General features: G+C 47.4%; 2 protein-coding genes and 1 pseudogene across 2 annotated transcripts; 1 reads left to right on the forward strand and 2 right to left on the reverse strand.

Annotated features, from left to right (window-relative positions):
• Positions 1 to 662: 662 nt before the first annotated feature.
• LOC133903585 (uncharacterized) lies at positions 663 to 4,451 on the reverse strand. Its single transcript, XM_062344999.1, has 3 exons — positions 4,290 to 4,451; positions 1,629 to 3,482; positions 663 to 1,270 (listed from the first exon to the last, which is right to left on the reverse strand). Exons 2-3 carry the CDS (start codon positions 3,471 to 3,473, stop codon positions 941 to 943), a joined length of 2,175 nt encoding a protein of 724 aa, XP_062200983.1. The 5' UTR covers positions 3,474 to 3,482; positions 4,290 to 4,451; the 3' UTR covers positions 663 to 940.
• Positions 4,452 to 14,052: 9,601 nt separating this feature from the next.
• Positions 14,053 to 16,906, forward strand: LOC133904008 (pectin acetylesterase 9-like; annotated as a pseudogene).
• Positions 16,907 to 20,047: 3,141 nt separating this feature from the next.
• On the reverse strand, positions 20,048 to 21,187 carry LOC133902972 (uncharacterized). Its single transcript, XM_062344301.1, has one exon. It carries the CDS (start codon positions 21,185 to 21,187, stop codon positions 20,048 to 20,050), a length of 1,140 nt encoding a protein of 379 aa, XP_062200285.1.
• Positions 21,188 to 26,661: the final 5,474 nt, after the last annotated feature.

Genomic DNA, 26,661 nt, shown 5'->3' on the forward strand with positions numbered 1-26,661 from the left:
GACACAAATTATGTTCTCCTCCTGCCATGTTCTTGCATTGTATTGCTAACAAGAAAGGTGCAGGCAGATGCAAAGTCGCAACTCTGGAACTGAACAAACCTACCTCGATGGCTACGCAAAAGTATCATCTTTGGACTGGCAACTTTAAACAAGTTGGTGTTTCTTCTTGAGGGACCGAACACAAAACTGTTTAGGTGGCCCTATCAGGCTTGCACCCAGACTTTGAAGTGAAAAAAAAAATTCAGTCAATATGCAGGATGCTGCAAGTCAAACAAGCAAAAATGAACATACAAGAACCAGGCAACTGTTGCACTTTTTTTTACTTTTGCCCCTGTTCAGCTTCTACATGAACATAGTAAAGCACCACATAAATGTCAAACCTGCATGGGGCAACTACCAGCAGATGCACCAAGCCGCCAACCAACGCAGAAATTGAAATGGACACCGCGCCAAAAGGCTGGTTTCAGCATGGTATATTTTCGGCAGTTCCAGTGCACCTTCAGTTTAAGACTTCTGAAGCAATCATAACTCACATAAAAACTGGAAACCACAAATACTCTAAAGATTCTTGAATCCAATGTTGCTAGCATTAGGATGTCCTGATTCCACAGAGCTGAATGAGAATGAGAAAAGATGCACTTGAAACCACAAAGGATCAGAGATTCAGAGTGATGTTAGATATAGCCATATAGGAAAAATGGCCACAATATAGTTTATTTATGCAGCAACAATTCATGTCCTTCCTTGATTTCTTCTACTCCTATAACCTACCAGCTTCCACAATCCTTATGAACAGGATTATTTTCCTTTTGATCTCACAGAAAAAATGAACATGGTCAAAACTAATACTTGGTCAACAAGGTTGTACATGATGAGAAGATCCTGGTTTTCTATGTTTTTACTCCCAAGAGTTTGACTTATCGCTCTGCTTATTCACATCCTATACTCTTCCCATCGGAGAAAAGGGAGGGTCAACGACGATAGATGGAGGTGTTTTCTCTTTCCTCCTCTTTGGTTTCTTCTTCTCTTTGGTTGTGACTGAATCAATTATCTGCCTCACTTCCTCCTTGAGAAGCATCTTCAGCGAGCTGGAGTATAGCTTGTTCTTGAACTTCTCGATACCAATGTCGGAAGAAGCTTCAGAACAGTGAAGCAAAGAAATGCAGATTGAAAAGGCCTGCAGTGCCGATAATCGTGCATGGAAATCCACTTTGAAATGTCCATTCCCATCTGCCTTCATCAAAAGGGCAGGAAGAACTTCTTTGTTACCCTGTTCCAACATTTGTAGCATATAAATTAAATATGACATTTAGTTTAATATAGCTTTAGAATGAAAACGTAAATGTTGTGTATACAAAATAAACTCGGTATATGGCTAGCTGCAAAGCTTTTTAAGGGAGTATCAAACAAGAAACAACTAATCCAGAAACTTTAACCGCATCATCGGATAGCACCCTTAATGTGTTAACTGATCTTTAATTGCCTCTGCCAGCCATTTGTGAAATGCAATAATTGGACATATGAAATCTTACTTTCATCGTATTTAATAATCCCTGCACTGCCTAAAATGTAAACAAGTGGAAATAAGTAAACACTACTTATACGATAAAAAAAACTATAAGGTGTACCTGAGCAAATAGCTCCATAGGATGTTTGCTTTCATTCATCACAGAATTAACCCAGTAACTATCATATGCATTGTCAAGGACAACAATTGGGCAAGACATGTCCCATCCACCACAATCACAAGCTCCACCAGACTTCAGACGGTCAAGTAATGGTGATGGGCTGGCCTCATCATCCCTCGGTAACCCATGTGCCCCACCTGCTGTGACCGCTTTGATGGTACCAGGTGACGAGCCAGCTTTCAATTCTTTGGACTTTGTTTTATGAAATGGCACCTGGATTACAATGGCCGCAACCTCCAAATGAGGATGAAGATCTTCTCGGGACCAAAGACAAGATGTTGATACATCTGAGTTATTCCTCACAGTATTTTGTTGCCGCATCAGATTATTTCTCTCTCGGGTATCCCCAGAGACTGATTTGTTGATAACATTGCAGAACGATGGTTGAATGGCATCTGTACACTGAATTCTCTCAACAGCAGAACTCCGTCTTGCATGAGCAATGTCATACAAAACAAACTCGCTGATAGCTGAGTTATTCAAAGTACCATCTTCTCCAACATTAGAGTACAAATAGGAAGACACATGCATCTGGCCTACAATTGGAGGTAGACACCCACGCCTATCCTTGGAGTTGGAGGACCTTCCCACACTGCTTGCTCGCTTGCCAATGCTATGGAAAGTGTAAATCCAATTCAGTTCATTCCCAGCTTTCCAAGTGTTTGCATAAATCGATTCTTCTGGACCCTTGGTACAAAACTCAAAGCCAAAAGCACCATTACTGGGATTCAATTTAATAACGGCATGAAGATGAGTTGGCGATGAAGTAACCGTTAAATGCTGGGCTTCTGCACATGTCTGGCAATCAGCTGCAAGACTTTGCTCAGTCCTTGAGATATCACTTAACAAAGATTTGCGTGATACTCTACTTTTTCCTCCAAATGGCGTACTACTAGATTTTGCATCTTCCATTTCCATCAGAGAAGGGTTCCTTTGAGACCTCGACTTCATGATAGGATCAATAATTTTCTTGAACGGACTAGATCGAACCTTTTTGTTGCCATCAACGCCACTAACACATTCTGATGGACATGTAGCATCAAAAACACCAACCTTCGTGGAAAAGGACTTGGGCAGATTACATACATCTCTTTTATCAGGACAAAAACTAACTGAATGTTGGCAATTTGATCTTGTAACTTTACTACAACTGCCTTCTAGCAAGTGTGGGGCTGCATTTGTGCATGCACCTTCGGTGGTATCTTCCTCAAGTGATATCTCCAGGAAACTGTCTATTACATCACCTTTCAACAAATTGCAGTCCCTGCGTGGCTTCTCAAACGTTGAGTCATCCTCAGGAATCTCACGGAGTGAAAGGTTCAGAAGCTCCCTCGAAGCTTGACGAAACTTATGATTTGTCCCCACAGAAGACCTTATCTCGGATGAATGAATCTGCTGCGGAAAGAAGCAAGCTCCACTTGTGCTAGGCTGAGAGGACGAATTGATAACCTCAAAGGACGAAAATGTGTTTCTGTTGTGTAAAGAACTTATTTTCCTCCTCCCCTCTTGGAGATTCCTGAGTCTGCTAACCTCACTGGAGCTCTGATACATAGAGCCTCGCTTGTGCATGACACTATCTTCTAGGTTTGCCTCGCGATATCTTGAAGGTAAACTGTTGCAGTGGAAATTTGGGATCTTGTCAAGGCACGGTTCTCCCAATTTTCCATCTGGACGATTCAATTGGAAAAATCTGCTCGGTTGTGCTTGTCTACTAGGACTCACTGCTTCCTCATTGATCGATTTCATGCTTTCCTTAGCTGCTCTTTGACGAGAACGATTCCCCATCAAGGAAACCTGCACATCAAAGTAACCATAATCATAGTAAGCTATTTAGGTCCATACACCATACAATTAATCATTTTTTTCCCACTAAGCCAATCATAAAGTAGTAATGACTAGTAGGGTGCTGCACTAAAGCCTCAAGGAAACAGATAAATATGTAGCATCTAAAGATCCGCTTATATCATTGGAAAATGGTTAATGTGAAAAACTGCAAACCTACATAAATATGAAGCAATTTGTGCAGGAAAGATACTAACCTACCCAAACATTTCTTACTGCAAAACTTCAAGGGAAGTTGCATCAAGAAAGAAAACTAGAAACACTATTCTCACCAGAACAGGAAAAGGAGGACAGTGGCGCCACCCAATTTGAAATGCAGTCTGTATATCACTAAATGGTAAAAAAAAAAAATCCATCTCTTCCCACAGACACAATATAAAATCTGTTCTACTTCTACCTAAACGAGATTCATTCATTCACCAAACCCCGCCTTTCTTGATAAATCCCATAAAACTATGAACATTTCCACATGCCAATCAAATCCCAACATTAAACAGGCAAGCCCTCATACAGAAACTTCCAACATTCTCACATCTGCATCAAATCCCACTAGTGAAAACTGAACCTCCCCCCCCCCCCCCCCCAAGAAACGCATCGTTTTCACCAGTAGAACATGGCCCTCATCCTTCAAACCCAACATTTCTCAATCTCCATCGACCAAATCCCCCGCTGGCCACCTCAACCGTCGACGTGAGCAAACAAGGGCAGCTTGAGTCAACTAAAAACGCTTCCCAGAAATGAGCCAAGAAATGCCATTACCTTGACTCGCTGAGAACCAGATCAACGCAGCAGCGGAGGCAGATAATGTTGATTCCTCGCGTCTCTCTCTCTCTCTCTCTCTCTCTCTCTCTCTCGTGTGAGTGTTGACGGCGCAAAAAACATTGGAGAGGGTGTGCTGTTCTTGGCGGCTGCTGAAATAATGGTAGCCTGAAACCTGAAATCTCTTTGCGCCAGAGCAGGGTACAAACGTGAAAAATCATAAGGTGGGGGGTACCAAAGTGTAAGATATCCGTTTGGAACAAGGCTTCGACGTGTACCTCGAGGCGCCTCTGCTCTCTTCCTCCAGCTGCTAACGATAAGACTTCTTAATTATTTACTAGTATAAGTAACTTTCTCACAATACAAGTCTTATGTCCCATATAATTAATGATATTAAAAGATGATAAAATAGTTATTTTATTTTTCACTTTAATATATATGTTGAACTCTAAAACATCATCTATTTTAAGTTAGGAAGTATACCACTATCGAGGAGAAAGGCTCTGGACATATTTAGATTACATCGGAATTAGTCCCGCTAAAGCTTGGTTGGCCAACTTTTTAGCGAAAAATTTTGTGTCAGCGTTTTGTTCGTGAATTCACGAGAAAATAGCTTGCTGTCGGAAATGTGGGGCCAGACAAGCCGATTATTAGAAGCCATTCAAACGCCAGGCCAATCGTGTGGGTGAGCCAATGTTTTGGCAGGAGCAGCGTGGGCACCGATCCAAACCTGCCTATAAATCACAATCATGGATCCCCCGTCTCTCAATTGACATCTCAAAAATAAATTGACATATCTATAACCGATGTGAACTTGCCTATCAAGAAGTCCAGGAGCTCATCCTCGTCGTGTTACTGCGCTGCATTCAGCAGTGCTTGCTTGAGTCTAGATTACAGTACAGGACACGAGACATTGCATGCGAAATGGAACATCCAAACCGATGCGTTTCTCAGTCCTGGAATCAACGGAAAGACAATCTGGAGGAAACCCAGACGACCAAGGCCATGCATGGATGATGGATCGACGTTGCAGGAGACGTGATCCTGCCAATGCATTGCGCAGCGGAGTGCGGATGACGTCACTAACACATGGCCTTGCACGTGGGTCCCACCTCCGATCCTGCTTCTCTGAATCGGTCCGTCTTGGTTTACCAGACCGTCCGAATCCAATTCGAATTTAGATATATGATTTGGTAAAGTAAATTTAGATAAAGTAAATTTAGATATATAAAATACAGTTTGGAATCTGATATGGGCATCGGAATCCAATTCGGATTTGAAAAAAATTAGACACAAATGTCAGGTAACATTGCTTTGTGTGTCGTTCGTGTTCAGTCCATCTCCTCTCCGCTTCCCATTTTGGTTCGATGAGCAATTGAACCGATCGTTGCTTACCTAGGCTACTACCGCAACTAAATCAGTTACAATTACTCTGGCGACCTGGCCTCCTTTTGTTAGTCCAAACTCCAAACGATTTAGCAAAAGCGAGTCACGTTGTGCTTCCTTATGAAAAGCATCATCAGCAATGCATGCATGCAAATCGACTAAACAAACAAAGCACCATTGGGGGGTGCATGGGTTGATCACTTTGTCGTCAAGATTCTTAACCTGATCCACACATCACAAGCTTGGCTTGTCTGTTGTCTCCCTCGGACAGTCCACGTTGTTTGTCCTAAGATGCCCTCTGTCCTTGTCTTATCTTTACTAAAGTTGTCATGATTTTGGTAATTTGACTATGCCAAACACTTCATCTCCCAATGCTTGAGGGACAAAAGAAAAGTAATTAGCAATGCAACATGGACGAATATTCTCAATCAAAGCTAAGCTAGTATGTGCCATCTTTTGCAGTAGCAGGCACATAAAAACGAGTTCCTGAAGTGGCCTCCTGTGAACATTCTGAGCGTAATTTTCCAAGAAATCAAATATGTCTTAGCTTTGGCTAAAGGGGTGTACCAATCCAGCACTCGACGCTCCCATCTCGGCAAGTCCTGCTCAAATGACAGTACCGCTTTTGGCTGCGTGGTGTGTCGTACAACTACGAGGGTAGTAGGACGCCTTGTTATCCTCCTGTATCAGCATCGAAGGTGTCATCGTTGAATGGTGTGTGCTGTGCACTCTGGGAGGCCTGAGAGATAGCAGAGAAGTGCTATATAGACGTGCATAAGATTGTGCATAAATAAACAAGTATCAGTCGATAGAACTGTAATTTAAATGTTTATGAAAGTAGTATTCATGAAAAACTTGATGTGGTGCCAACGGGTCATGAACGACATTGTCCATATGCTGACGCGAAGCATGCTCGATGATACGTTGACTTTTCGCTGCCAAATGTGTGAATGCCTATGCCATCTCCTCCACCAAAAACTAGACTCCCTCGCAAAGACAACTGGCGATACTGCTCGCATCTTGGTGTATCTCCCTCCCGTGGTCGGCTAGCGCATATAGGAAGAAATGTTAGAAATAAAAGTATTGTGTACATTATGAACAATAAGTGCAAGGAAACTGTATATACCACGTGCAATGAAACTCCAACTGGCCTTGGGTAAAGGTTAGAGGCGTTAGTCTGGTAGGTTTTTGGTGGATTCTAGACGTTGAGGGATGTGTGTGAGTCCGTGGCACGTATCATCGTATGTACAAATGGTATATAGAGAGGTCATAAGGCGTGTCTTTCTAGCTAACCACATGCAGCACATCTGCCTATCTAGTCACCTAGACGTACATCCTGACAGTCAAATCCAAGAGGCTCTTTTGTGGCCCGAACCTGCATGTGAGTAGAAGTTAGCAAAGGGAAACAAACATGGTGCATCGACGTGGATGGGGCTTTATAACTTACATGTGCACGCTAGGAGGGACACAATCTACTAAGAAATCTTGTCAATGGTCGAACTATCTCATCATGCGGTGTGGGGCGTAGTCACCAACATAGACGTCAAGCACCAACTTCTTCCTCATCAACTAGAACGGGTTGTCCCTGTAACGGAGGGTAGAGAACCCGCGGTCCCTGATGCGCCTGGACACCTATCTGTATGGCTCCCAAACCACATGCTCCCCTTTCATGTGGTCAAACCGAGATTCTAACCCTAAATAACCAACATGTGTCCCTAGACCTAATGTGACTAACCTACCATATTTTCATCAAATCAAAATTTAGAGTGTAAAAAATGGTACATATCTTCTTCTTCCTCATCCCTCTTCTCTCTTCTTTTCCTCTTCTCCTCCACCCGAGCTCCTTCTATGTCTCTTGCTCAACCCAGCCTCCTTCTTCATCTCTCTCTCTCTCTCTCTCTCTCTCTCTCTCTCTCTCTCTCTCTCTCTCTCTCTCTCTCTCTCTCTCTCTCTCTCTCAGCCGCGTCGGCCAAACAAATGGCTAGTGAGAGAGGAGTGTTAGCATTGCTCGGGTTAAAATTGTCCTATTGTCGTGCTACTGTGCCACGGCAATAGCACGCGACACACCTCGATAGAGCGACAATAAGTTCTTAAGCCATAGCAAAGCGACATTATTATTGTCATGTCACATAGGGGTTTAAACAGATCGAATTTTTCTGACCAACTGACCGCCCGAAGGGGTTTGTATAGCATTTCAGATCGAAAATTCGGATATCCGAGAATTTTTTCGGATATTAGAGTCAGATAGTTGTACCTGATATCGGATTTGAATACAGGGAGAAAAAATATCCATCGAATATCAAATATCCGAGAATAAAATCAGATATATTTGAAGACTATCCAATAAGATCTGAGTTTGCCTTTCGAAACTTGTAAATTCTTCATACATATTCGGATGAAAACAATTATTATATGAAAATTATAGCTCACGGCGAGATTTATAACTTTAAAGTTGAGACTTTTTTCATTCAAAATTCTTAATATGTCCAAATAATTAAAATAACTTCGACTAGTATATTACCCACACGTAACTCCTCTAGCTTGGCTCCAACATGACTTCTCTCATAGGAGTGTATTGCTAATTTACATGTTGAATCACCAATGTAGTTAAATCTTTTATATTTAGAATGGTCGAACGATCATAACATATACGATATATATGTAACCGATATTATCCGTATCTGACTCGTTACATATTCGATTCGTATCAATCTGTATTTGTGAATGAAACTATATGTATCTATATTCGGTAATATTCATGTCTAACTCTAAGAAAAAATGTAAAATAGTATATAAGTATCAACGATATACGTCCATATTTGATCTGATTGCACTCGCGTCATGGTAGCGTGACATCAAGAGGTATCACGATGCCACAGACCGACAAAAAACATGTCCCTAAGAGCCTGTGTCGTGCCTTTGCACAACCAAAACATCTATTTTTACGCTCGGTCAAGCGATTTCTTGTTTTCGCGCTACCATAGCGCGACATGGGATTATTTCCATTTTTTTTAAAACATGTATTATTTATGTAATTAAAAATGATTATTTAAAAAATTCCTCGCATGCCACTTTCCTCGTCTCTTGCCCAACCCCTTCAACCTCCACGCTCGGCGGTCTCGCCAGTTCAGTTCATTGCTCCTGTTCCTAGAGGCCTTCAAGCTGGATGAAGAAGAGCGAAGCACGCGTAGGACGGTCAAAATGCGGCAGCGCTTCGGCGAACCACCGCCGCCGGCGAGTGGAACAACGACCGGGGTGTTCGGTAAATGAAACAACGACCACCCTGGTCGGTATTTCAAACACCGTCCACCCGTACGGGGCCGATTGACTTCGGTAAATTACAAGTGAAACCCATGGATTGCTTCTTCTTGCCTTCCCTTTCACCATCGTCGCTCCACAGCCCATGCACATCGAGAGCAGAGTAGCCTACGATGCGGGCAGAGTGCACAGCGTGCTTCGTCAGAGCATTTTGCCCGCGTTGGAATTCTGACAAGCCGCGTGCACATCTCGGGATCTCGCTGTGGGCGGACGTCTCGCCGTGGATGGCCGTGAGCCCTTGACGGCTCAAGGAGGCACAGCCGCCGGTAGCTGGAGTTCCGCCACCTTCTGGCCATCGGCCTCGGCCTCTTTCGCCAGTTGCCTACTCCTTCAACCTCCACTCCCGGCGGCGCTCTCCGCGACTCCGCCGAGCGCGCTCCCGATCCGCGCGCCACGGCCTGCTCTGTCGGACTTAACCGCGCCGGCGGCGAGCCGGAGCCAAAGAAACGAGAGCAGAAATGCGAAGTGGATTTGGTGCTGCGTAAACGTGGCTGCGTTTTCTGTTGTCTTGCATTGCTATATATAGAAAACTGATTACAAAGAGGCCGGACGAGGCGGCCGAACTGGGCGGCATGCGCCACGAACTGGGGCATGCAGCACGACGCGCGACGCGCACGGACGACGGGCGCGGCGCTCTCTACAAACTCGCACAGCCGAGAGACGTGGCTGACTTTATGGCTAAGAAAGCAACTAACAAACTTGACTAAGACAAATAAACGATGGCCGAGTGATGGAATTAAACAACATTTCTCCCCCCTAATCCTGAACTCGGTCACCTGCCTTGATGCCGATCATGTCGCGCAGCTGCTGAAAACGAACACGGCCCAGCGCCTTGGTGAGGACATCTGCAAGCTGCTGCTCTGTCTCCGTGTAGCTGATGACAATGCGGCCCTCGTCGACGCATTCCCGAATGAAATGATAGCGAACGTCAATATGCTTGCTTCGGTCATGGTAGACGGGATTCTTACTCAAGGCAATGGCAGACTGATTGTCCACCCGCAGCTCTGGTGCGCTTGACTCCTCCCCGAGCATGTCGGTCAAGAGCCTAGCCAGCCATACGCCCTGACAGGCTGCTGATGCCGCTGCAATGTACTCCGATTCGCACGAAGACAAGGCCACGACCTTCTGCTTGGACGATTGCCATGTGATGGGGTTCCCACCGAGGAAGAAGACGACGCCGCTGGTGCTCTTGCGCGTGTCGACGTCGCCGGCCATGTCGGCGTCGCTGTAGCCGATCAGCTTGGGGGCGCCTTCCTCGTGCTTGGTGTAGTGCAGACCATACCCTCGTGTGCCAGCGACGTACCGGAGCACACGCTTGACAGCTACGAGGTGATCCTCGTGGGGCTCTTCCATGAACCGACTCAGGTACCCGACCGAGTATGCAAGGTCCGGCCGGGTATGCAGCAAGTACCTGAGCGCCCCGATGATCCTCCTGAACTCCGTGGCGTTCACCTTGTCTCCAGCGCCGACTTTGCTCAGTTTGAGCCGGCTCTCCATGGGCGCCGCGCTCGCATTGCACGCCGCGAGGCCGCACCGTTCCAGCACCTTGCCAGCATAAGCCGACTGGCACAGGAAGATCCCGGCGACACTCTGCTTCACCTCAATACCAAGATAGTACGAAAGTAAGCCGAGATCACTCATCTGGAACTTGGATTTCATCTCGCGCTTGAACGCCGCGATGTCGTCCTTGCTGGTGCCGGTGATGATCAAATCGTCGACGTAGACGCCGATCACCAGTCGCCTGCCTCCTCTGCTGCGAGTGTAGATGCCGTGCTCTGAGCTGCTCCTCTGGAAACCAAGAGAGACCATGGTGGTGTCTAACTTGTCATTCCAGGCCCTCGGTGCTTGACGAAGCCCGTACAACGCTTTGCGGAGGCGCAACACCATGTTCTCCTTGCCGGCGACGATGAACCCAGGCGGCTGTGCGACGTAAACCTCCTCCTTCAGGTCTCCGTTCAGAAACGCGCTCTTCACGTCCATGTGATGGACTTCCCATTGCTCGTGCGCCGCTAGAGCGAGCATCGCCCGTACTGACTCCAGGCGTGCGACGGGTGCGAAGACTTCGTCGTAGTCGATGCCGGCTCGCTGGACATAGCCCTTCGCCACCAGGCGCGCTTTGTGTCGCACAACTGCTCCGCTCTCATCCCTCTTCACCTTAAAGACCCACTTGAGCCCGATTGGACGGTGCCCAGCAGGAAGCTTGACAAGCTCCCAGGTCTTGTTGTCTTTGATGGCTTGCATCTCGACCCGCATTGCCTCACGCCAGCTTGCCTCCTGCTCTGCTTCACCGAATGATGAAGGCTCGTCTGCGGTGGTGAAGTTGAGGACCTCGTCGAAGTCTCTGTTCGCCAGCCCCGGGAGTGGAGCGTCGCCGATGATGTTGTCGACCGCCCTGAAGTGAAGCGGAGCCTCCTCGTCATGCTCGGCGTCCAACTCGTCATCACGCACCTCTGTAGGCGGCGAGACAAACTGCACTGGTGTTGCTGGCGACGGTGGAGCCGGCGTCGCTGTGCGCGCGGGCGACGCATGCGGTGTCGCGGCTGGTGATGCAGCGCCCGGTGTTGACGGAGCGGGCGAGGGCGATGGTGTCGCTGCCGGAGTTGTTGCTGTCGCCGTGATCTGGGTGGTGTACTCGACGACGAAAGGCTCGCCGCCCTCCGAGTGCTGCCCAGCTCCTTCTTCCCAGCTCCACTGCGCTGCTTCGTCGAAGACGACGTCGCGGCTGACGACGACACGGCGGCTGATGGGGTCGTAGCACCGGTAAGCCTTGGACCCAGGCTCGTAGCCGACGAATATTGTCTTCAAGCTCCGGTCATCCAGCTTCTTCAAATCGGGGCGGGTGACCTTGACATGCGCGATGCTGCCGAACGTGCGGAGGAAGTGAACCGCCGGCCGCTCGCCATGCCAGGCTTCGTAGGGAGTCTTGCCGTCGAGCGCGCGCGTGGGCGCCCTGTTGAGGATGAACACGGCAGTGGACACCGCCTCGCCCCAGAAGTACCCCGGCAGCCCCTTGGTCTTCAACATGCAGCGCGCCATGGAGAGGATGCTCTGGTTGCGCCGCTCCACTACCCCGTTCTGTTGGGGAGAGTAGGGAGTGGTGAGGTGGCGCTCGACACCGTGCTCGGCGCAGTACTGCCCGAATTCGACGGACGTAAACTCCCCCCCACGATCGGTTCGGAGCGTCTTCAGCTTGCGCCCCGTTTCGACCTCAACGGCTGCCTTGAAGTTCTTGATCGCGGCCGGTGCTTGATCTTTGCTCGACAGCATGCGCAGCCACATGAACCGACTCATGTCATCAACAAGGAGCAGGAAATACTTGTTACCACTTGGAGTGGCCGGAGAGACCGGACCGCAGAGGTCGCCGTGTACAAGCTCGATGGCGTGCTCTGCTCTGTACTTCGCCTGCGTCGGGAACGACGCGCGCCGCTGCTTGCCGATGAGACATCCGTCGCACACCTGGTCCACCTGATCCAGGGGCGGCAGGCCGCGCACCATCTGTTGCGCCGCCATCTTCTTGAGGGAGCTGAAGCCGAGGTGGCCGAACCTCGCGTGCCAGAGCCACGCCTGCTCAGAGCTGCGCGCGGACAGGCACACGGGACGCCCGATGTTGAGGCGGAGGTGGTAGAGGCGCGCCGAGTTGCGGATCACCTTGGCGAGGAGGCGACGGCTGGGGTCGAAAATGCGCAGCGCGCCGGAATCAATGTCGACGCGGCAGCCCGTCTCGTCCAATTGTCCGAGACTGATGATGTTCGCCTTGAGCTTGGGGATGTAGTAGACCCCGGTGAGCGCCCGGTGCTCGCCGTTCTTGCAGATGAACACGATGGTGCCGCGCCCCTCGATCTCCACCACTGAGCCGTCGCCGAACCGGACATTGCCGCAGACCTTGGAGTCGAGCTCGGCGAAGGCGTGGCGGCAGCCGGTCATATGGTTCGTGGCCCCAGTGTCCAGGACCCAGAGGTAATCATCTCCCTCCTCCCTGGGCCCCAGATCTGCGTATACCTTCTGCTCGACGACGACGACGCGCTCGGGCGGCGGCGGCGGCGGAGCCTGGGCACTTGGGGGCGGATCGGTGTTGATGACGACAGCGTGGGCCATCAGCAGGGACTGGTCCTCCTCTTCTTCTTGGGCCAGATGGGCCTGGGCCTGATCCCTCTTTTTCTTGCGACATTCCTCGGCCCAGTGGCCTTTCTTGCCGCAGTAGGCGCACTCGTCGTTAGGGCCGGCCTTTGACGCGGACGGTTTCCCGCCTTTGTCGCTGGAGCCTTGACCGCGCCCGCGCGGCGGCTTGCCGCCAGTGCGCCGCTCGCGCCCGCCGGAGCCAGCGCCAGAGCTTCTGCCCTCGCGGTTCTTCATGCGCGCGGTCCACTCCTCCTCAGTGAGAAGGAGACGGCCGGCGCTATCCTTCCCGGACGCCTTCTTCTTGCGGCGCTCGACGGCGCGCAGGTGTCCGGTGGCTTCCTCCAGCGATAGGGAGTTCAAGTCGAGGAGGGTCTCCATGGAGATCGCCACGCTCTCCAACTTCTCCGGTACTTCATGCAGCATCTTCTTCACCACCTCCTTCTCGGACACGTGATCGCCGAGAACTCGCAGCTCATTTGCCAAGGTGTTAATACGTAAGGCAAAATCTTCCACAAGCTCACCGGGTTTGAAGGTGATGTCGGCGAAATCCTGCCTCAGCTTCTCGGCGTTCGCCTCCTTGACTCGGTCGGCGCCCACCCGCATCACGCGGATCGCGTCCCACGCCTCGCGCGCAGTCTCCTTGACAGCCAGCCCTGCCTTCATCTCCTGCGGAACAGCTCGAAGGAGCGCGGCGAGAGCTTTGCGGTCGGTGTGGTAGTCGCCGGCGCCGGACTCGATGACGTCCCACAACTCCGCCGCCTGGAGGTTCACCCGCATTACCAGCGACCAGTCGGTGTAGTCGTTGCGGCCGAGGACCGGGTAGACGATGCTCGAGGTCGACTTCTCGACGACGCGCTCGATGACGTTGCCGGCTCGGTGGCGCGGGCGACGCGGCGGTGGCGATGGCGATCGGCGGCGGTTGTTGTGCGGTGGAGTCAGCATGCCGTCCTGCTGCTGGCGGCCTGGCGCGGAGCTGCGTGACATGCTCGGCGTTGATCGAAACACGAGCTCTGATACCAATTGTCGGACTTAACCGCGCCAGCGGCGAGCCGGAGCCAAAGAAACGAGAGCAGAAATGCGAAGTGGATTTGGTGCTGCGTAAACGTGGCTGCGTTTTCTGTTGTCTTGCATTGCTATATATAGAAAACTGATTACAAAGAGGCCGGACGAGGCGGCCGAACTGGGCGGCATGCGCCACGAACTGGGGCATGCAGCACGACGCGCGACGCGCACGGACGACGGGCGCGGCGCTCTCTACAAACTCGCACAGCCGAGAGACGTGGCTGACTTTATGGCTAAGAAAGCAACTAACAAACTTGACTAAGACAAATAAACGATGGCCGAGTGATGGAATTAAACAACATGCTCGCCTGCACGCAACACACGTACGAGGCGTGAGCGCTCCCGAGTCCCGAGGGGCAATGCCAGCATCCGGGTGCTCGTTCGCGTAGGACCCTGACGGCGAGGAGACTAGGAGATGGTCCGCTCGACCGGAAGCCCGAGCGTGTTTGCGTAGGCCTCCAGCTTGATGGAGGCCGAAGCATGCATGGGATGGCCGGAATGCGGCAGCGCTCCGACGGGAGCTGGAGAGCCTGCTCCCGGACGCCGTGTCGACGGGGGCAGGCAAGTCCTGTTTCTTTCCTTCTTCCCATAATGGTTGGTGTTTGAAACGCCGACCACCCCGACCGGTGGCTGAAACACCGACCACCACCTGGTTACCAGCTGGCTACGTGATGATTTGCAGTGTGCCTTGACGGGAGCCCGCCGGCGTACCACCTGCACCGCCATCCTCCGCAACCGTCCGGCGATGAATCCAGGTACGACCAATATCCTCATCTCCCCCTGAATTCGGTTTAAAAACTAAACCAAAAAAAAACTTTTAATTGCTGAGACTCAATGTCCCATGCACTCCAAATTTCGACGTGAGTTCAGAACTTTTAGCCATTGATTCGTGATCTCTTACACGCCAAGTCGGCAACAACAGCGTATGTTTCCGTTCTTGGTGGTGCAGCTTGCTTTCGCAAAAGGTGACAGCGAATTGACAATCCCGATCGGGTAGGTAGCACGAACAGTGTGCTTTTATCTAGGTCCATGCATTTCTCTCACGAATTCAAGCTCATGGTCCTACAACCAATTGATAAAGGCAGGTGATTTTAAATTGAGGTGAACCGTTCGATTTGAAACGGATGTATCAGATCTGATGCTACAACACGCTACAGTACTTGTGCTACAGTATTTCCGCTACGGGACCATGCCATGGTACATTTTGCCACCGTGTTTGAAGTTAGGGTACCATTCATCCTTTTATATTTTACTGTTCATCTGTGACTTTACCGTGCTGAAGTTAGAGGATTTCGATCCGGAATCAAATGCACAAAGCTTCAGTTCGTGGTCCACGTACATCTGCTTCAGCCAAAATATTGTGCAGATTTTTACAACTGGAATCTTGTGAAGCTGCGTTACTGCGACGGTGGATCCTTCTCCGGTGATTTAGTATTCAGAAATAGCGTATGCTTCTTTGTTTCCCTGGCTGAAAGAAATCAAGCCTCAAGTTACCATCTGTAGACAGGTTCCTGCATTCTGCAGCAGTTTGCTCACTGTTTGGTGTTTGCATTTTGCAGTCTTCAGTCCTCTACTTCAGAGGTCAGAGGATATGGGATGCTATCATCAGTGACCTCTTTCAGAAGGGCCTTGCAAAAGCCGAAAAGGTTCCTTAATTCTCCTTAAAACCTGTCATGGTATTTTCAGCATAAACATCAGTTATTTCAGTAGATAAATAAATCTGGAGTTCAGTTCTTTTATGCTTCCAAATGTTGCATTTGCATTCTTCAGGTACTGCTCTCAGGTTGTTCAGCAGGAGGCCTAGCTACATTCTTCCACTGCGAGAGCCTCAAGGAGCGTCTCGGAGGCGCTGCCACGGTGAAATGCCTGAGTGATGCTGGATTTTTCCTTGATCTTAACATTGGAGGCCTAGCAAACTAAAGTTCATTCTGGCTACCTGTTGATTGGAGCAAAATGTGTAAAAGAACTTTGATGGCCATTTCTTTTCAGGAGTGACTTTTCCGGGAACAACACCATACGGCAATTCTTTAGCAGCCTAGTCTCCTTGCAGGTTTGTCGCTTCTTTACTATCTCCTGTCAAATTGAATTTGAGAATATTCAATGATGTTTCGGAGCCATGAGCTTTCATGTAGGGAGTTGAGAAGAATTTCAACAAGGACTGCCTGAATTCAACAGATTATCAATACCTGGTATATGTTCTTAAGGTTCTTCGTTCACCTTCGGTATACTAACTGAAATGTTGGCAAGTCTCGGTTTTGCTAATCCTTCTTGTCTCTTATGCAGTGTTTCTTTCCACAGTATGCACTTCCAAACATCAGAACCCCATATTTCATCTTGAATTCAGCTTACGACGTATATCAGGTAAAAGGGATTTGCACTACTTAATATTTTTATTTTCTTGAAATAAACTGTCAGTAATATTTTTCAGCACCTGGTGACAATTAACAACGCTGGTTTAACTTCCTTGGACAGTTCCATCACATTTTTGTACATCCCAAATTGCAGCCCTCCAAGGTTACCTTTCTGTTGAACAAATGCATGCAAGATTCTAGGTTAAGTTTTTGTCATCAGGAAAGACTGAATTGTTTTCCTCAGAGTATCAGATTCAGATTACACTGAACAATCATGTGCGAGGTTCTGAATTGAAGTTATTGTCTTCGGGGCATATTCAGATTATGCATTTTTTTCCGCAGCCTGAGAAGTGCATTGTTGATAGCTCTGAAACAGTTTGAAGACGAGCCGCGAGGTCTGGTTCCTTCTGCTGAGGCCAGCGGGTCTCCATTGTTTCATTCAGCAGATGGACATGGAGCTAGTTGATTGGTGGCTTCCAACGTGCAAGCGGTTTCCGAAGGACATCAGGCACGGTTTTGACTCCATCTTCATTCTAGGATGCTGGTCCCTCTGGAAGTAGAGAAACCGCAGGGTTTTTGATCGTAAGGCATCCTTGGCCGGTGATTTGTGCAGGGCAATCCGTGACGATGGATGGTGTTGGGTGCAGTCAAGCAACAGGACTCTTCTCGAACTCCTACAGCGGTAGTAGTTGCCAGGCTTTGCTGCTCCTTAGGTCGTGCTTATGTATTCGTATAATATCCTGACGATGTAACCTACTGCTCCAACTCGCCTTGGTGCGGTGGTGCAGTGGCGTGTAACTTCTTCTTTCTCTTAATGAAACAATGTGCTCAGACGCGTTCTAAAAAAAAAAGGTATTTGCAATTTACTAGAACGAGTTGCATGTACATGTCCTTAGCCAAGATGGCGATTTGGTTAACATAATGGAGTTTCAGAAAATTGCAGAAGTGGTTGGTAATTTGTACTTTGAAAGAGATGCTGACAGGGAGATTGGCTGCACCTATCCTTGACCTGTCGCAATCTTATACCATCAGGTTAGTTTCCACCGAGAAAAGTTGTATGTTTAGGACAAAATAACACCGGTGGTTAGTTTCCGCTAATTGGTGAATAAAGTGCTGGGTGAAACAATGTTACAATGTAAGTACACCTCACAGAAGAATTAGAATATTATGTTATACTTGCATCTGGTATCAGGCCAATTGCGGGAAAAAACTGATTCGTATTCTGCTCACCTTTTACACATTTATGAGCATCCAATATTTGATCCTAGACTGATATGTATCAGTGAATATTCAAAACAAGATGAAATGTCAAAGAACCAAGTTTCAGCCTAAACAAGACAAATACCTCCATCTTGCTCATTTGGCTAGTATGATCTACTCTGCAAGGTTGAACTAAAAGTCTCCCTTACTCCCTATGCAGAATGAAATCTCAGGCGTCCGAAGTGGAACCCAATTCTGTACCATTAGCATTTGTCGACAAATGATTGTTTACCTGTATATATTGCTCATTGCATCACAGTTCATTTGACGCATGGATGAATAGAATGCAGAGCCAATGCTCTTCAGAGAATTGCAACTTGTCTGTTTTTCCTATCACTGATACATGAACTGCTCTGTAATGTGTGACTCTAATTTCTCCACCGTTAGGAGGCAATTTTGGGCTTTAAGATGGCAGGCCGAATTTCTAAATTAATCCATTTGTGTGGTAATATGCTAGGCTGTTAGCACTATTTTGGTACATTCTACATGTGAAGTGGAGTTTTCTGTCTTTTTCACCAGATAACTGGAGTTAGGCTTTGTTTGGGAGCAAGAGGAAAGTAGCCCAGGGAAAAAAAATCCCCAAGGGGGATCAGAGGCACTTTATTTCCCTGCGGGTTATGTTCTCGGCCACTGTTTGGGGACAAGGGGGTAAAAATCCCGGGGAACAAGAATAGTCCCAAAAGATCAGAAAAAAAGACGAAAAATCAGAAAGAAACAATAAAATGAAAAAGTCATTATAAAATCATTAAAAAATAAAAAATCTGCACCAAAATTACAAGATCATCTATACATTCAAATTATGGTTCCCTCCATCCCATTAAAACTACAGAAAACTAACTAAAATCTGCACCAACATTCAAATTATGCTTCTTTCCATCCATATATCAACGTAGATAACTCGTTGTAATGGCGGGGAGTATGGAGCATGAGAGGGAGAGGGGGGTACTCACGTCGTTGCTGGCGAGAGAGGGGTCAAAGGCGGAGGCAGAGGCGATTGCAGAGGAATCAGAGGTGGAGACGACAATTTTTTTCTAAGTTGCATTGTAGTGCGAATCTCGCTGACAGACGGAGAGAGATGGGGACAGCTTCCCGACCTAGGTAGGTCAAGCACATCTCCCCCATGGGAACGGCGTGGATCGCGCCAAAGATCCCTGTCGAGTGGGCTTCCAAATACTCCCTTTAGCTCGCCCGTGGATTGCTCCCCTGTGGGCTCCCTCCCTGGAATATGGGCTGGGATCCACAAGAGGTTTGGGCCTTCCAAACGAGTCCTTGGAGAGATTATGAGAGGATGAGAGGAGAGTATTCTCCCCACCATATATGCACATATGGATGATTTAGAGTTCAGTTTGTGAGGGGATTTGGATCTTCCTCTATTTGTTGGCTCCCTTATTCTTCTCCATAGGAATACTTGCCAGGTGCCAAGTTGACAAGGTGATGTTGTATATCGATGACTTATTGATTCTGGTAATCTTATGGTATTGATGTTGCGGTCAACAAGTCCAGCAAGTATGTCATAGTCAACGCCTACACTACAGTCTTTGTGCAGTAATGAAACAATGCTTTTTTTTAGAAATAAAGGCTACTGCCCTGTCCCATTTTATTGAATGAGACCAAAGTAACAGTAATGGCTGATATAGTAATGAAAAAAAATGCTTGCTTGTGGCTGTATGCAAACAAGGATTTCGATGGAATGCTTACCAGGACTTCACTGCCCTTTTGACCTCACAGTTTGCATTTACGTTACTCCATCTGTTTTGCTATGCTTGTCTAGGGAGTATCTGTCTAACAATACTTGTCCATCCACTTTGTGATAATAGTTGCTCTCTTGTTTATAAGAGATTTAAATGCAAAGCCTGACTTAAAGAGGGAAAAATCTACATGTAGAGCAATTAAGATATGTTTACATGTTTCAAGGGGAAACCTAATTCTAGGGGATTTATTTCATTTTTGCATTGCTTTTGAATTTTCTTGTCTGTGCGCAATGGTGGGCGTTGAGAAATATAGCGAAATGGAGGGCACAAGAGCATAATATGATCATGCCACAACATATAAATTCGACGATAACAAAAGAATGCATATGTCACAAGATATCTCAGATCAGCGTTGTAGAACCAGGAAGCACATGTTTTACCTAGCTAGGCCAGGACAGAGCAAACAACTGTATAAAGGTAGCTAGATCATGCTAATCTAAGTCATCTTATACCTATTTTAACCTGACCTTGTCTGCTTCTCCACATCAAGGAAAGCCTTCCATCTTGCCGCCTATGCACATTCAGTTGAATCAATGCCAGGGAAGAACCAGAACGAGTCACCGGCGGTGAACACGCCCGGCCGGTGCGGCACCGTCTTCTTCAGCGCCATCTGATCATCCAGCCCGGCATTCAGCCGCGACTCAGTCCAGAACCAGGGTTGCTCACCACCACGAGCGTCTGAGCCCACGTGCAGGAAACCCCACGCCTGGCGCGCAATCAGCACCGTGCCCGGCGCGCGGCCTGAGGCGGCCCAAGATGGCACGGCCGCCGAGCACCCGCGGCCCAGAAGCAGCACGCGGTCGCCGAGGCCATCCGCGGGCGTCGGCACCCACATCCTCGCGTGCCAGTCCAGCCTGAAGAGGGCCATGCGCTTGTGGTGCTCGTCCGAGACCACGAGGTGGACGTGACCGAGCGACTTCACGAGGTAGTGGAGCCTCCTCTCCCCCTGCGGGAGCGCGAACGCCGTGTCCCTGCGCTCCACCTTGGGCTCCGCGGCGGCTAGGTCCGCGCGCCAGAGCTTCCTCCTCTCGTCCACGAGGTAAACCGTGGCGCCGACGGCAAGGACGTCGCTGCCGGCCGTGTCGTAGCGGAACCCCGGGGCGCGCAGCGTGACCCAGCCCCCGCCGCGGCCGGGGCGGCAGTACGCGACCAGCCTGTCCGTGGCGACCGCGAGGAAGCACGCAGGGTCGGCGGGCGACGACGTCAGGACGGCGTGGAAACCATCGATGACCTTCTCCCCGAACGGCCACGCGATGACCCCCCGCGCGCCAGTGATGGGGTTCATCAGCACGAGCCGGCGCGGCGGATGCACGGCGGCCAGGACGAGCCACCCGCCGCGGCTCGCGACGTAGCGGTGGAGCGCGGGGACCGCGTATGCGTAGGTCCTCCCCCTGGGGATGTCGTAGAAGACTCGGCGCTGCGCGGCGCCGGGGGCAGGGGGCCCGCGCGTGGGGGACGGCGGCGGAAGCATGAGCCACGGGAAGGGCGGCGGCGCGCGGCCGAGGAGGCGGCACGAGCGGCGCCAGCCGCGGCAGACGATGCGCAGGGTGAGGTGGTCGGCAAAGCTGAGGTAGGGCGCCAGCAAGGCCAGGATGCGGTCGCCGCGGGAGCGGGGATTCCCAAGGCTCACGGGGTTTGGCGCCGCCGCCATTGCCGTGCGACGCGAAGGCGAGACGACGAGATGCGGCGGCGGATTCGACGCGCTTCCTCTCCGCGCCGGTCTCTTCGTGCCCTTTTATTCTCGCGGCGGGGTCGATGAGACGAGAAATTAATGACGGGGCATCCGCATACGTCATCAGCAAGCTCTGGCAATGAACTTGTTTGATCTGGAGATATGCAAGCTCAGATTGCAGGTATCGGGATTAAAATTTCGTTGGAACTTTACGAATTTTGAGAACTTCAAAAGGAATGAAAAATCTATTTTTTAAAAAAAAATCATTGACACATGGGATTCACGGAGCTTTACAACGAAAAATGATCTAAACTTTGGTCAAATTTCATGAATTTTGATCTTTATACTGGAGAATGAAAAAAAATGTAAAACGAATTGTAATCACGGTCAGATACGTTGTAGATTCCAATTTCATGAACTTTTCCCATTTTCACAAAATTTGAGATATTTCTCGTAAAATCCTGCAAAGTTTGTTTTGAATTTCCTGCACTCCAAATCGGCCCAGGTTGTGATAGTTTCGTGCAACTTTGATTTGAAACTTGATCCAAATAATCCCTGCTGGCCGCTAACGTTCGGTTCACACTGCATCTACATCCAGGTGGCAGCACACCTGACATCGATGGAGCCAGCCTGTGGACATCTCAGTTTCCGTTTACCCTTTTCTACACAGCAGGGAAATTCTAAATAATTAATTAACTTGCATTAATTAGATAAGAAAAATTTAAACCATCACTTGCTTCACACCAAAGCAACATATTTATACTTCGATAAAATACATGAGTTATAATAGAAGCTTACGATCTCCACTTACACTTGAGTTGACCAAATAATCACTGTGCAAAGATTCTCCATGTTCCTTCTCCAAAAATACATTTAATATCATATTAATTACTTTCCATATCTATATGTCAAATATTTGTCTTCCATATATTCTAAAAATATATTCAATCTCTCGTTATTTACCTCTTATACCAAGACGTCCAATATTTACCTTTCATATATTACTATATCCTGTATTGATTTAATGTATGTGAAAATTATATTCTGAATTGATTTCACATATGTAAAAACACATATGCAATGGCTTAATTGCATGTTTCATACCAAAATTAACTAAGAGTATGTTTGTTTAGGCTTCTCTAAACAAACATGATTGCTGAAAAGTGATTTATAGAGAAGTCAAAAGTCTGTTTTTGAGAAAATGAACTACAAGTTAGTTGAGATGAGCTTTTCTGGCTTTTCGTGTGTTGACAAGTAAAAAAATTGTTGTAAAAGTTAGCGGCTAAAATTCAAAAACAGCTATTTAGAAAAGCCAAAAATAATTTTTCAGTTAGAAATCAAAAGTAGAAGCATAAACAAACATGCCAGTTTATTTTCATTTTATTTAGAATCGATGTTCTCCACTGTTCTAAAAATATTTCCATGTACATCTATATTTTCATACTCGTGTAAAATACACAAGTTTTGGAGAACCGCACGATTTTCACTATTTATCCTAGTTGATCAAACGGTCACCGTACAAAGATTCTTTCTGTTTCTCCTTTCAAAAATACATTTAATCTTATATTAATTATCTTCCACGTCTAGATGTCAAATATTTACCTTACATATATTTTAAAAATACGTTTGATCCCTCATTATTTATCTTTCATATCAAGACGTTCGATATTTAACTTTCATATATTACTATATTATGAATTGATTTTAGTATGTGAAATACATATTCAATTGCTTAATTGTATGTTTCACACCAAAATTAACTAAGTAGCGTTTATTTTCATTTTTTATTTAGAGGTGATGTTCTCCACTGTTCTAGAAAGATTTTCATCATGCTAAAACCATCGATGGAACCAGCTTAATCACAATCGCCGATGCCCTAACAGGCCTAAAAAAAAGAAGATTTGAGGGGACAGACATGCCGAATTTTTTTATATTTTTTATTTCTTTAATATTGATAAGAATACATGATCGTTTCAGAAAATTATAGATGTAACCTAACGTCGTATATTCGATGTGGAAGAACAAGATCTCGTTCATTGAACGGATAAGATTTTATAGACCCCGGTGGTCAGTGAATTAAATAACCGGAGAAAGGAAGATCTCGTCTGTTCAGTAGGTGAGATTAAGTTCTCGCCCGTTGAACGGGTGAGACCTTTGTGGCGTCTCCACCGCGTGAGCCTACCCAAAAAGTCTCGTCCGTTGAGGGAGCGAGATCTTTTGTATATTTAAACCGACGCTGTTGGCCCTACCGATGTCACACCCTCATCTATTTACCACTGAGCCGAGAGGGGAGGGGAGGAAAAATTATGCGGTGAAACTCTGCTGGAGAAAAGAGTTATTTTTCTTTGTTTTTTTCCAAACCCGATAGGATAGTCAGTAGCGTTATGTTTTGATATAGGTTAGATGTTAGATGTGGATTTTTTTTTTTTTACAAATTTGGTAGGATGGTCACTAGACATAAGTTAGAATGTAGAACTAGTTTTAGAATTAGAGTTTAATATAGTTTAGCAATTAGATCATATTTATACGCATATTTTAACAATTAGATGTAGTATTTAGACATATGTTAGGTATTAAATGTAGGTTTTAGACATAGTGTAGTTATAATTGATGTGGTCGATGTAGGATTTAGAGGTGTTTGATGTACAACCCGAGAATATTTTGTTACAGTATAGATTATATGTTGGGTTATATTTGTAATGAATTTTTCATTGTAGATGTAGTCATGTAGTCACTTCGTACCTAAAGTGTGAGTCATGACAGAGATGTTGTGTTGCAGCAAGTTGTTGTCATTTCATGCTAAAAGCTGAGGCGTGTGGTCGCTTCATGTCTAAAGCACTATGTTCTTGTTTAGAGCCTTTGACGATGATACCTTTTTACTTAAGAATAATGATATTTACATAAAGTTGAGTATATATATCTGATTGCATCTATTTTGCAAAACAATATAAAGAAAGAACATGTGTTGCCGCATTTATCCACTACCACCGGGACGTCTTGTATATAAACACAATCCAATAGATTCTCTACTCACATATTTTCTAACCTCGAATTGAATAGAGTGAATAGTATATTCTCATCCTCTCAATGGCCCCATCAATCCACTACCTCCACACCCCTATTTAGACACCTATGGTAGAGATTTGTACGTAAACCACAATGCTCTTCGTTGCTTGTTTTGGCCGTCATGCCGACACGGAGATGATGTTGTAGTCCAAATTTATGAGCATTTCGGTGACACAGAACGTCGATTCTTCCGTTGTCCACATTTCAGAGTATGAAAAAATAATACTCACCTTCTTTCCTATTTTCGCAATACCATTTACTTATCTCATCTATATATTTTTTCCAGACAAATGATTGTGGGTTCCAGTACTGGATTGACCCGCGCATAAAACCACACATTCAAGAATATATCTGTCACGTTCACGTCTTCATCGAGGAACTACAGCAATAACTGTGCCAAGAGAGAGCCAGAAACATTAGAAGAAGCTATATTCCGCCTCGCATGGCAGGTCGAAGCAACAGCTGGGAGTAATATTGATGTGATCTTACGTTAGGCAGAGGATTTAATTTCGTATTTGATGTGTACTATTTTTCATTCCCTATGACATGTAAGGTGAAGCACCGGTACACCACAAGGGTATCGTATATGCCATCATACGTTCGGTCAACATGTTTTTCATGCCACTGTTATGAAATGGTTGTTGTACGAGTAGTTTGAAGAAAAATATTATGACAGAAACAATAACATAGTACTTTGAAGAAAGATAATTACATAACACCATGAAAGTAGCAATGACATAGTTGCCTACAAGTTACATCCTCTCTTAGGGACGAGGCCCCTGGTCGCAGGGGCGGAGCCAGGCTTCGACCATCCTGGGCTCCGCCCCCTGCCTTTTAGCTCACTATCTTGCGTGAATAGTAGCTGGGACATGAACAGTACCCTGAGCGCTATCGCCCCTCTGTCCGTCCCCCCTGCCATACAGCTCTGGCTCCGCCGCTGCCTAGTCGCATCCGTCCTCAGGACCCTACGCCTCCACACTCTCACCTGGTTAGCTGAGTATGTGAGATGGTCTGGTGAAACGATCGACCGTGCAGGATGTCTAGCCGGCAATGGAGTGGCGTGCTTGTCTTGGGAGGGATGTGTCCCCAGGAGTGGCGTGCTAGGTAGCTGCGACGCACTGAGCTCATCACCCTATCCGAAGATGAAGTCGTACCTAGGGACCTAAGTAACGTCCCTGCCAAACAGCTACATGTAGCTATCTATGTCCTAAAGATCCTCAATCTCTGCACATGTAACACCGAAGAAAATATGTTAACATCGATAAACTATGACATACGTAATAATTTTATTATGCATGAAGTGAGTGTCGTACCTGAGCCGGGGACGTGAGAACTCGAAGGACCTGGGTCTGTGGAGTAAGGGTGCATCACCCCGCTGGTGGCGTAGAAGGGGTCACCGCCACTGGTGAAGGCTAGCCTAGACACTGTGACACCGTAGTGGGAGTCAACGGAGCCGAAGAATAAAAGCTGAGACAGCATGCCACTGTATTGGGTTGACCAGCCTTAGTGAAGGACCGCCTCACTGTAGTAGGGGTCGAAGAGGAAGCCGAAGTCGAAGACGTCCTACATGTGTCGATTGCAAAGTTCAGACATACCGGTGGGTGTGGTGGCTCGGTGAAGGTGGTGGACGAGTGTGGCAGGATATGAGCCGACACTCGTGGTCCCATTGTAACGTCTGAGGATGAACTACAGCTCATCGATTGGAAGACCTTGGCCACGTTCCGGATAATGCGGCCAAACGTCGCGCTCATCTCTGCCCTTGGGACCTTTCCACCACTGTCGAGCCGCAGCTTTGACGCACGTGCGTCGACATCAATCTGGCGTAGTATGTCCCTCCGCAAAGGAAACCTTCAGTTAATTAAACAATTTTTTTACCATCTATTGTAGTAAATACGTACTCGCTTAGTGTTATTCGTACCTCAAGAGAATGTGCTTGGTCCCTATGTGTTAGGTACATGTTGTGCACGCCCGCCACATGTTGTGGAAGCCCAGCCGATGTGTACATGGCCTGAATCCGCGTCTGAGGCATGAACCATGAGAGGTATGCCACATACGCCTCCTCAGAGTGTGGCCGATCCTCGTCGACAATATGCTCGACAGCTTAGTCCCATTTTTCAACCTACCGCTGCACACCTGACGCGAACGCGCTTGTGGAATAAGCCCCCCTCCGAGTCAACCTGCAAAAAAATATATATGTGAAAACATGTGTAGAAGAGGGTCGTATGGAAATTTAATTACAACATTACGCACCTGTGTATATTGATAGGCACCGACCTAGCCACCTATAGTGGGAACGTAGAGAACTTCCTGAACTGTCATATCACGCGATATGGTGAGTATTCTTCGATGTAGATGTCGAAGACGAGGGCACAAGTCATGAGCCAGTA

Source organism: Phragmites australis, chromosome 21, assembly GCF_958298935.1.
Source record: "Phragmites australis chromosome 21, lpPhrAust1.1, whole genome shotgun sequence".
In the NCBI taxonomy this organism is placed as follows: domain Eukaryota; kingdom Viridiplantae; phylum Streptophyta; class Magnoliopsida; order Poales; family Poaceae; genus Phragmites; species Phragmites australis.